At 34.6% G+C, this 12,316-nt stretch overlaps 1 protein-coding gene across 2 annotated transcripts in view; it reads left to right on the top strand.

The window, feature by feature from the left end:
• LOC145679683 (sodium-coupled monocarboxylate transporter 1-like) overlaps positions 1–11,946 on the top strand; it is a 100,923-nt gene extending 88,977 nt beyond the window's left edge. For both annotated transcript variants that reach the window (XM_081750258.1, XM_081750257.1), the window contains 6 exons: positions 111–220; positions 1,631–1,814; positions 3,306–3,392; positions 9,782–9,957; positions 10,494–10,713; positions 11,738–11,946. In XM_081750258.1, coding sequence (XP_081606384.1) covers positions 111–220; positions 1,631–1,814; positions 3,306–3,392; positions 9,782–9,957; positions 10,494–10,713; positions 11,738–11,839 — 879 coding nt within the window. In that variant the 3' untranslated portion in view covers positions 11,840–11,946. The remainder of the gene's footprint in view (positions 1–110; positions 221–1,630; positions 1,815–3,305; positions 3,393–9,781; positions 9,958–10,493; positions 10,714–11,737) is intronic.
• Positions 11,947–12,316: the final 370 nt, after the last annotated feature.

Below are 12,316 nucleotides of genomic sequence, written 5' to 3'. Positions count from 1 at the left end.
TTTTTTTTTTTTACTGCAGTATCAGAATAACAAACATGCTCTAAGGAAGGGATATTCTGAATAATACTATGTAATCATACTTATTAACTCCGATACTATAATTTCTTTAGGTTGAACGACCGTCTCACAAATTTTTTATCAGTTATACGAAGAAAACCCTTGGACACATTCCAGGTTTACAAGGACTTATTTTGGCAGGAATTATAGGAGCTAGTCTCAGGTAAATATAAATATTAATTTCAGTTATAAAAGGAAGTTTCCTCGTATACAGAATGTTAACAATGTGTCACAATATTTTGGAAAGATTTCTCACATCAAAATACGAAAAGAAGTTTATATAGATCTGTGCTCACAAGTGGATAATTTTAGAGTTATATGGTGCCGAAAACGTGAAGCAAGTGAACTTTAAAAGTTCATAGCTCCACTACTATGGGATCTATCGTAGTCTGTTTAAGACATCACTGAGAAATTGGTATGTGAACTATCTAAATATCCATGTTTAAGAATGCTCCAGTACTTGCATACTAATTCCTAGAAGTAGGTGGAGAGTGATCAAGTACTCTGAAATAGCCTCTTTTGAAATGATTGTGCAAGCACCAGAGGTTCTGAAAGATGGATATATGAATAGTTCATATACTAGTTAACCCGACTACGATCGGTCCTATAGTAGTAGGACTATGGACCTTTAGTTTTTTTTTTTTTTTTTTTTTTCACGCTTTCGGCACCCATAACTACGAAACTATGCACTTCCGACCACAGGTCCATATCAACTTTTTTTCCCCTTATTTTAATGTGAGGGAATCTATTCCCAAAATTGTGACAAATTTTTGTAACACCCTGTATGCTGCATAACGAAACATAAGTACAGCTCACAGATGACGAGAAGAACCCTAAAACAGGGGGAGCGGGGAAAGGTCAACGACACGGTCAAGTCCATTTTCGGTTTTTGAGGTGTGGTCTATACTTAGATGTCGTCTGCTGCTCCGGGTAAAGTTATATATGTGCTATTCCGTGGTGTCATTTGAAACCCCCGTGCGAAAAGTGAGCAAGCCCATACCTACGTCACACTACTTCTCCTAGGGTTCTTCTCGTCATCTGTGAGCTGTACATTTAAATACAAGACTAGAATCTTCCTTGACTGTGAGAAATTCATATCTTATATACTTCTTTAACATTCAGTATAAAGTATATTCAGATGAGAAGTTTACTTGTTTAGTGTCGAACATCGTTTTCAGCACAGAGACTATTCAGTGTAGGATACCCAATTCCGATATACTTCCACTGCGATTGAACTCCGTTCTTTTGAACGAAAAGTGACAACGCTAACTATGGTATTTCACGACAGCACATCCAGTTCTAATCAATAAACAATAATCTACAGCAATTTCCATTCTTGTAACAGAAAAAGTGTAGCTTCTATAAATGATAGTTTAAGGAAATGCTCGCAAAAGGTTTTTTTTTTTTTTTAATTATCTTTGATCCTAAGTTATTGAAAGATGAAACTAGAGATAATAAGTCACATAATCCCATATTCTATATTATATTTTTTGTTTATTGGACTGTAACTAGTCAAATATTGAATTTGATGATGCCACAATTATAAATTAATACTACATTTCTCTTTGTCAAGTACAATGTCAGCAGCACTGAACGGCATAGCAACCGTTGCAATGGAGGATGTGATCAAACGAACATTTCGAAAGAACTGGACGTCTCCGTTTGCAACACGTGTCATGATGTGTATAATTATAGGATGTGGAGTCTTCTGCTATGGACTCACATTGTTAGCCTCTTTGTCTAAGGTTGTAAACCCGGTAAGTTATTTAAAAAAAAAAAAAAAAAAAAATGACAATGAGTGCGTAAGCAAGCAACCTTTATGCAAATCAAATACAAGTATAAAAAGAAAGAGGAAAATCTACGGAGTGAAAATTGGAGACTGGTTCAATTCACGTATTTCACTACGTGTAAACCGAACAAGCTTTTTCGTACATCCATTCTCTTCTTCCCTTTCTCAGTCATGACTTTGTTGGCGTGAATAAACGAGATAAGAGTTTATTAGTGATCGTAAGTTTTTAAATGTTGAAAACTTGCCAACAGAGATCCTTTTTGTATTTAATTTGCCATTGGGTTGTTTTCTTTAACCATATATATGTACGGCTAGAATAAAACATTCTAAGTGGACATAAGAATATCAATATAAAAGGTACTTCATGAAGTTATGATTAAAAATACACTAAGAAACTAAGTGAAGGCACTGCCTAATTTACAGTGTCTTTTTCGGTGTGTTTTAATAATAAATATCATATTAGTATATTTTATTTTGATTCTCTTTCTCTCTCTCTCTCTGTCTATCTATCCATCTGGACATTCAATAACAACTAGATGTAACAGTGTTATCTATATACAGGTCTATCGGTCACGAAAGTTATGAAAAAGTCACGAAATCAGAAAAGCGTCATGAAAGTCACGAAATGTAGCTTTTGGGTCACGGTTTTTTTCTGTCTGTCCAAATATAAGTAGACTGGAAAATTTGTTCTATAAAACGTCAAAATTCACCGCCAAAAATGTCTATGGTCGGCTTTAGACGCTACCAAATCGCAAGCAAAGCATCGCATACATGAAAATTGGGCCTAATTCACACGCAAATTCGCTCTTGAGATTGTTCTTCAGCTGACATCATTGAGCAGTGGCGATGCAAATCGCATCGCATCGCCGAAACCACCTGCGCAACTAATCATTTTATTCAACTTGAGAAGTCACCAAGTTTTTATCGCTCCAGGGAACATCCTTTGAAAGTAGAGATAAGATAAAGGTAAGTGCTAAAGAATATAGGTACTATTATTAGCTTTTGAATGTTACGAAATGTTATGGTTTGGTAAAGAAAAGATCGCGAAATTTCATTTTGAAATTTTACTAGACACCCTGATATAACATTTCGATGGGCATTGACAATGAGATTGCCCTGTATTGTGGCACACAACTTCTAAATCTTCAGAGTACAACATATTACAAGAACGATACTTCTGTTCAACTCCTTCTATAACAGGGACAATAATTATTGTTTTTTTTTTTTTATTCTCTTTATTGATAAAAACATACTGAAATAATATCTTATTAAAATATAATCTTTATTTCTAGTTCTTCACATTTTCTTCTAAATGAAATAAATAAAATAATAAGACATCCATTAAAGGAAATAAATATAGTATTAAATAGACGGTTTTCGAGATTGAAATTATGAGGTAAACTGTGTGAAAAATTTATGGTCCATTCTAAACTTTCCATTTTGTTCGTATTTATCGCAGATATTCTCCACTATTTTTGTTGCCACAGGAAGTTCAGCAATAGGGATATTCACATTGGGAATGGTGTTTCCATGGACAAATTCTGCTGTAAGTAGTCAAACTTGGTACAATTTCGAAACATTCATATCTAGCGAGAACTAATAGCAATTAATATTGCATCTTTCACAGGAGAATTGAAATTTAATCTACAAGGAAGAATAGCTACTTCTCTATTATTTTTTGTTTCATATAGCCTCGTTGCTGAATGGGACGTTAAACTCAATTCTCTGTTTTTTTTATTTTTCTTTCCTTCCTATCTGAGGAAGTACTTAGCGAAACTATTAATAATAAACTTTTCAATGTGTCTGATTATGTTCCTACTACTTTCTGCTAAGAAATTCATTATATACAGGGTGAATCACTTATCATCTTGGTATGCCTTTTAACTTTTGAGTAGAGAAAAAAGATTGAAATTTTGTGCCATACAAATACAGGCAGTGAACATTATTTGATATATTCCCCAATACCACCAGGCTAACAGTGCTGTCAACTCAACAGATATAAAAAATATATGTCAAGTTATTGCTCATTTCAAATCTACAAAACCTCTATAATATGATATTTCTTATTCAGTGTTACAAACTGAGGACGCTACAGTATCACAAACATTGACATTTTGGTGACCTCTACAACAGTAATAACACAAATGAGACGGACAGGGCAATGAACATCTAAAGTACTCTAGTGCCTATTATTATACCTTGTTTTTTAACATTATTATACCTTATTCTCATCTGAAATTTTCTCAGAAATTCAATGCTGTGCTTGTTTTTGCTTTATCGCGTATCATAATAAAGTTACTTTTTTTCTTTTTTCTTTCTTCTTTTTTTTTTTTCACCACATATTTCTACCCATTAAAGGATGTGTTCGATGTGTTGTCCATTCCGTTGAATTGTCAGAGTCATTCTTTTTATTTTGTTTTTATTCATCCAAAACTGCTCAAAGTGCTTTCAGGTATGCTTGCACATGCGTTTGTTATGCTTTCCTTTAGATAGTCAATATCCCCAATTTTTACTGAATGCACAATGGACTTGAAACGTCCCTAAAGATTAAAATAAAAAATTTTAAAAATAGTGGAATGAGGTCAAGGGAACGTGGTGGCCACTCCACAGCCTCACGTCTACCGTTCCACGAATTGGGAAACTGCACATCCAAATAAATATTCACGAACACAATTTCCATAATGCGGATGGGTACCACCGTGTTGGTAGAAGACAATAAATGTCCCATCTTCAGATAAGAGAGATGGCATGATCTCTTCATACAACATTCGATGATACTCGATTGCTATTAAGGTACCATTGATAAACAAAGGACCCAACACAGGTCCCCTACACCCAGGGCCGGACTGGCTACTATTTGGCCCCTGCAGCTGACATTGTGTTGGCCCCGAATTCTCAATCTCCTCCAACCACCATTACCCTAATTGCCCACTGTTTTCCCACGATAAAAGCACACTATTATCTTATATAAAGCACACACTTCTTTAGTAGCCACATTGTACATTATACCATAAAGATCATAATATGGAATTAGGGTATATACTATGTAACAATATTTATGAGAACAACACAGAGAGTAATTATTAGCATGTATTTCATCTCGCCTTGGAATGGCTGAGATTTGTAATTTGTTGATAAAGAACTACAGACAAATTAATTTAAAGTCAGCACTGGCGATTTCAGTATTCGTGAACAAGGGATATGATAAGCTGCAAAATAGCGCCCCCTGCACGTAGCCCGAAATATTTTTCGGGGGGATATACCCTCCGGAACAAGCACGACAAATCTTCTCGTACGGAAATGAATATCAGTAAGTGATCCACGAACTATGTCAAGTACCCAGATTGGGTGTATTTATGCAAATCGTGTGCATATATAGGCCTACAGAGTAGTCATAATGAAGTAACCTACTATGGTTGCGACGTGATAAAAGATCAGGAAAGGACTTATCAATAGTAAAATCTTAATATTGCTACCAGAAAGTGGTGTAATGAATTTTCATTTCGACTTACGTAATTTTATTCCAACTGTATGTGTATATCCAGTTCTTACTGTAATAGCAATTGAAGTATGTGAATACACAACGACAACCGTGAAACCAGATTCAACAGCAGTCACAGTTTTATTTGAAAGAAATATCTGCGTGCTAAGAATTTACTAATTTTTTCGCTTATTAATGCTGTAGATTCTAGAAGTTCGAATTTATAATCCACTCGTTACAATGGCACTAGTCTCCTTTCCCACGATAATTTTCGAAACGATACGATAAGGATATACACTACCTCACAGTGTGGCTTTGAATAACTGACCGCGGCTCGTCTTCTTGGCTAATAAAATTGGCAACTACCGTACTGAAAGATGAAGACAAACACTCATGAGTGACTCAACAATGCCAAAACCACTGGATCTTGTTACAGAGGCGACGGTGCGACGTCGCACAGTGGTTGGAAATTGGGAAAAAGCGGTCAAAAATCGATTTTGTCAACTTCGCCGCCTATGAAATCGGTATTGATATTTGATTATAAGTATTCTCTCCTGCTTCCAAACCCGGAGTTTCAGGACATAGGAATATTTTTGCTGTCCATAAAATGTATGTTAACATGAACAAATAAAACAACCGAAAAATCAGTAAAAAATGAACCAAACAATATGATATGTTTTAACTATTTATATCGTCTCTGAGGTCGATAAAAGGGGTTGGATAGTACATTGGACTCAAATACTGTGTGTTCAGTAAAGAGTTTTATTTGTTATCCATTGTCATATCATTTATATGATAGCTTTGTTAGTGTTACCGAAAAGTTACATGTACGCCTATGTTAGTAGCTCTGCAGTCTAAGCTTATCCTTGCTTACCTGCAAAATAAGGTTTATTGAGTTGACCATGAATAGAACAAAGGTTGAGCATTGGAAGTAGCTGCAGCCAAGTGCAGCTGAAGGACTCAGCCCCATCTAACTGGAAATGCGTGATGAGTAATGTTGTTGTGATCGCAATCGAGATCCACTATCTGAGCCTTACAAAGGGAAAAAGCATATTGTCTTGTACGTAATTTGGATTGCCCTTCGTCTCTGAATCAAAGTTGCAGTGAAAGTCTCATACATATTGCAGTGATAAACTATCAATCATGCGGAGCTGCTGGATATTACACGTCAGTGCAATAGTATATAAGAAGATTCTATATTGAATCTTTTAATCTTACCGAAACAACGTAATCCTGAATTAAATCATATTCCAGTAAATATTAGTGTTTCTTGGAAGATGGTTTCAGTGCAAAATCGCGAACTTAAATTTTGTATCCTAAGGCCAAACACACGTTTGTTTTACACCGTCTCTTTATTAGCTGCGTCTCTTTATTAGAGTGAGAGCACATTAAACCTGTAACCGCTTCTTAGATGCATATTAACACCTGCCATAATTTCGTACTGGCTAGCGATGTCCAATTCACATAAGGCGTCAACATGTTATGTTTTCAATTTATAAACTGTATGTATGATTCACGATGCTGGATTTCAAGATGGCCGCTTTCATTGTTCTGTATCCTCCCCAATTTCTCCTCATTTTTATTACTCCCTTACATTGTTCCTTTAGTTATTTTTTTTGCAGTATTTGAAATTTATCCGAGGGGTTTCCACAGATTTGGACCACCCTGTGTATATAACTGCACGCATGCAGCAGGGGTTCTTTGAATCACTTTCGTAGTAGTTGCAATCGATTTAGAAAGGACAATTACGTATAGAACGATAGAGATATCCGTTAACTTCCATTGTTTGGGAATAAACTATTATTGCCCGCTTTTGTCAAGTTTCCAACCACTGCATCGTGATGTCATAAATCATGAAAGTGATCTCAGATCTCTTTCTGTTGGATTTCAAATTGTTATCTTTCCTAGGAAAAGAAACTAAACTTTCAAGAATTGTATTATCAGGCCACTATACGTTCGGCTCCCTTTTATATTCCGCGATAGGAAGCGTGTTGGATTTCACTATTGTTTTAAATTGTACCGACATGACTTTGATGCTAACATGGACCATTCTTACTTTAAGAGGATGTGAGTCGCAACAAAATTTTAATGAAACGCTCAAAAAATGTATGCAGATTGCCGCCGTGACTGTTCAGAAGAACATTAGTTGTCGCACACATTTTCCACATTTTTTTCTTCCTCCTCACCTTCCTTCTCTCATTAAAATTTTCATTTGGCCCCCTTTTGATTTGGCCTCTGTTTCGGCGGCGATCGCCGCCTAGGCATGTGGACCAGTCCGGGCCTGCCTACACCCCACCACAACCTCATTTTTCCAGGATTGCCAGCAGATACTTCACACCAATGAGGATTGATGTCCGACCAATGACTAACATTCTATTTGCTCACTCACCAGGAACGTAAAAGTTTGATTCATCTGTGAATAAGACTCGTAGGCAAAATGAGGATTTGAGCGTATTTGTTCTGTTGCCCATTCCGCGAATTCCAAACGCCGATCGGGGTCATCCTCTAATAGGTGCTAATGCACTTGTAGCTTGTAGAAATATCTCGTATGCAGGGACAAATCATGCATGATGGATGTGCGACTAATACTACTCTCCTGGGACAAACGACGAGTGCTTCGATTCAGACTGTTGTTGCTAAATGCTGTAAACGCTGCTATTGATGTTGTTACGTCGGTCGTAACTTCGTTATGGTAAGTGATAAAGAAAGAAAACAGCATTGAAATTCCTGAGAAAACTTCAGATGAGAACAAGGAATCACAACAAATGGTTTCCATTTAAGAAAAGGGAAGTGAATTCAAAATGGCTGCCATCGATATCACATGTCTTAAAAAGTTTTTACCCTACCTGTAGTATTAACTTACAGTGTTACTTTTGCAATTCTTTTAAAATCTCGCCTTTTACTTGGGTATTTCCACATTCCTGGACCACCCTGTATTATATTCAAATTTTCGATTCCTTATTTGGAAGCCAATTGTGATGATTCGCTTAACGTGGAAGAGTGAAATAACTCGGTGGGAAACTGTCTGATACTCTGCAATAACACCAGATTAAAGAACTTGTATTATTTTTTCAAACGTCAATAACGGCAGATAAATACACATTTCAAACCTACATGTTGAACAAAAACGTTAGTAGGTCTATTACATTAATTACTCAGTTAACAAACTAAAGATATTATATCACGAAGAGTAAAAATTTGGAAGCTTCTACAACAGTAATAACGAAAGTGGGACGGAGTAATATACATTAAAGATACCTTAGTGTCAAATACTATGATCATGATATCAAAAATTTCGAATAGATAGGACCAAAGTTACAAAGGAGTAAAAATTTCACTATTATTAAAAATCTTTATTTCAAATAACTGCTTAAATAGTAACGTAAGTAAGTATCACATCGAATCGCGTAGATGGTTCTCAAGAGATGTAAACAGTGATCACCAGACCTTCGATCGCGAGCTACTACTAGCTCGCGGGGATATTTTCGGTAGATCGCGTTAACATTTTGGTTGGCTAATTTTGATTCCTCCACTGAGCTGACGCTAACGACAGGGGTCGCTGACAATAACTGCTTGTTTCTCCCTTCGCAATTGCCATTGTCAGTCTCATCTTACAGTTGATTGTATACGCGTGGGCTTGTGCACGTTATGTTTTTCGTGTGTATATTAGACATTTGCTAAACGTTATATTTTTCGTGTGTATATTAGACATTTGCTAAACGTTATATTTTTCGTGTGTATATTAGACATTTGCTAAACGTTATATTTTTCGTGTGTATATTAGACATTTGCTAAACGTTATATTTTTCGTGTGTATATTAAACATTTGCTAAACGTTATGTTTTTCGTGTGTATATTAGACATTTGCTAAACGTTATATTTTTCGTGTGTATATTAGACATTTACTAAACGTTGTGTTTTTCGTGTGTATATTAGACATTTGCTAAACGTTATGTTTTTCGTGTGTATTTTAGATATTTGTTATCTTCGATAGTGTGGTTTCATATTTACTAGAAATGTAAGTTTTTAGGCAATAAACAAATGTAAGATTTTTTTTAAAAAAAAGAAAGTTTGTAGTTCTTTTGGTTGGTAGCTCACAGTAGGATTTAAAAACGGTACAGTAGCTCAAAACCTTCATAAGTTTGGCAGCCACTGTTGTAAAAAATCATAAATCCATTTACAGTAATTTCATATCTCAAACCGCTCCGGAGATATGATAAATATTGATAAAGACTCAACACTAGTAAAATTATGTTATACTGAGAACTTGAAATTACGAGTACTGACAAAATTTCTCTGATGTTGTAAATGCCAAGGAAAGCAACATAAAAAAATCCCATAGCATGGAAAAGAATAAAGACCACAAAATTATCAACATTCATAATTGATTTCAAGGTATAACTAATATATCAGATTGAGTGTTAGTAAATTGTTTTGTTTTCTACTTTAAACAGGGTGCACTAGTGGGAGGTATAATGCCTTTGCTTTTCAATATCTGGATTGGAATTGGAAGGCAATTAATTGTTGTCCCTGCCAAACAACATTCTGATTTAAACGTATCACTAATTGTGGATGATTGCTCAAATGTTAAACCAGTGACATTTATAAACAGCACTACAACATCGTTTTGGTAAGACCTGCATCTGAAATATCATGTATGTGTGTAAAGTAATTGAAAAGCTTTCGAAAAAAATCAAAAGCGCGGTTTTATTTCGTGAAAAAACTTGTATTTATGATATATATATCATAAATACAAGTTTTTTCACGAAATAAAACAGCGTTTTTGAATTTTTAAAATTATTTTAAATCTGCGCCCATAACCTAAAGGTTTAGATGGACTAGAATTTCCTAGAGAACAGAATATTAGAAATCACCCCTGTTGTAAAGACAAGGGTTAACCTTGATATGTCTACGAATCAGCGTAAACAGTTCTTAATATTACAGACACGTGACAGCAAGCAATTGTTGAAACGTATACGAAGTTAATAAAATGAGTGCGTAACTGAGTTGCAAATTGATCACTCATTAAGTAATTTCATTATTATAAATTGTGACATATCTTTCTGCTGTAAATGAATAATTTTTCAATAAATTATATGATATTCACAACGAATTATCAATCTTTTAATATTTATTTATTTATTTATTCGATTAATTTATTTTTAGGACACGGCCATTATTTGTGTACAGAGTATCAGACAATTGGCATTCCGCTCTTACTTGCATGATGACGCTGGTTATAGGTCTAATCGTAAGCTTCAGTACGGGTCCATTAAAACCACATAATGTACATCATACAATGGTGAGTCCTCCTATACGACGACTCATACGTAGAATAGCTGCACGATGGAAGTATTATCGAGGAAGACACACGAGGACAATAAGGGTAAGTGTGTCAAACCTCTTTTCTTATCTAATTTTAATTAATTAGAATAACTTTGTTTTTTATCTCATGAATCTGTCAGTATTTAATTATTAAAAGGTAACGTCGAGGGGAAAAAAGTTAAAGTGGTACACAAAATATATTTAAATGAACACGATTAAAGGTAAAAGAGCGAACATAAAATAATTTGAAAAAATCGAATTGAATACAGGGTGTCCCAAAAGTTTGTTTTCAAGAAATACTGAAATATTGCAGAATTAAAACACACACAGTTGAATAAGTAAAATCAGTTTGAATATTTCATGCCATAATGCATATTTAGAACAACGGCTATGTTGTTATAGTCTACTTATTCAATTATGTGGTTACTAAAGCTACAGCATTTCAATATTCTTTATAAGACCTTACTTTTAGGACATCCTGTATATTTAAAAATTTAATAAGTAACTACGATTAAGAGGTTTTACCTCCTGAAATAACATATTTAATTAGTAATTGAACGTAAAGAACACATTTCAAATATACAATAATACTGAGTTGGTTGTTCCTAAGGTGTCAGTGTTTTTCTTTTCAATTTCTCATCAATATTTCAGGCAAAATTCTCGATTACTTTCATCAAGATATATTTATGTATGTGTGGTTTAGAGTATGTTTAGAAATTCAGTGACTAAACTCCTAAAGGTGATTTCTTAATTAAAGTAAAAGAAGAAAGTTCTAACAAACATGTGTAGAAAGTCTCCTCCTTTCAGTTATAAACCATCGAAAATGAGTTTTAAAATGCTCTAGCTGCAAAACTATTGGACCTATCCCAAGTGGTTCAAGGACTTACACAGGAACTAATGTGCGCTCTATCTAAATATTCATGTTTAACAAGCCTTCTCTAACGGCGCAACGAATTGCATATGGGAAATTGGGTAAGAGGAGACACTTTAAAGTGTTAATAAAGGATAAACGGTAATTGCTAAGAAAGACAAAAAAAGTTTACATCCAATTTAGTAATCGAGTGAATTGATGATTTCTTTTTCAGTCAAACCATGAACAGCTCTTTGATAAATACGATGTTAAAAGAGAATTTGGAGAAGACGAGGTAGAGCTCAAGTTATTAACAATGAAAGAAACAGATATTTAATGTGAATGAGTATGGAATCGACAATGTATGCACAATATTTGTAACTACTGTAAATAACTAGTTAAATGTATTTATTACGAAAATATTGTTAATAAAGTTTTAAAAATATCCTATTTTCTGTGTAGTTCTTATATGAGTTTTAAATGAATAGAAAAATGTACAAAGTTAATCTCCTTCACGCAAGCAGAATAATAAAGTATTTGTCGAATCTAGTCGATAGCTGATCGATTTCGTCTAAAACCGCATTGATAATCTCCAATAATTTTATTTTGATATGGAGTCAATCTTGGGCCACTCCATGTGACAGAACGGGACATTTGAACACATTTTCACGACGTAGTTTTCTTGGCACTATCAACAGTGAAAACGCAAATCCCTGACTGCTTTTGAAATAAAAGAGGGAAGTGTACTTTGTATTTCTATCACAGAATTTATGTAATGAGACGCACACTATTGCCTATAGATACATTTAAGTGC

The sequence above is a fragment of the Thermobia domestica genome, chromosome 2 (genome assembly GCF_964235325.1).
Source record: "Thermobia domestica chromosome 2, izTheDome1.hap1.1, whole genome shotgun sequence".
Classification (NCBI taxonomy): Eukaryota; Metazoa; Arthropoda; class Insecta; order Zygentoma; family Lepismatidae; genus Thermobia; species Thermobia domestica.
This window is presented reverse-complemented; position numbering and strand designations above follow the sequence as displayed.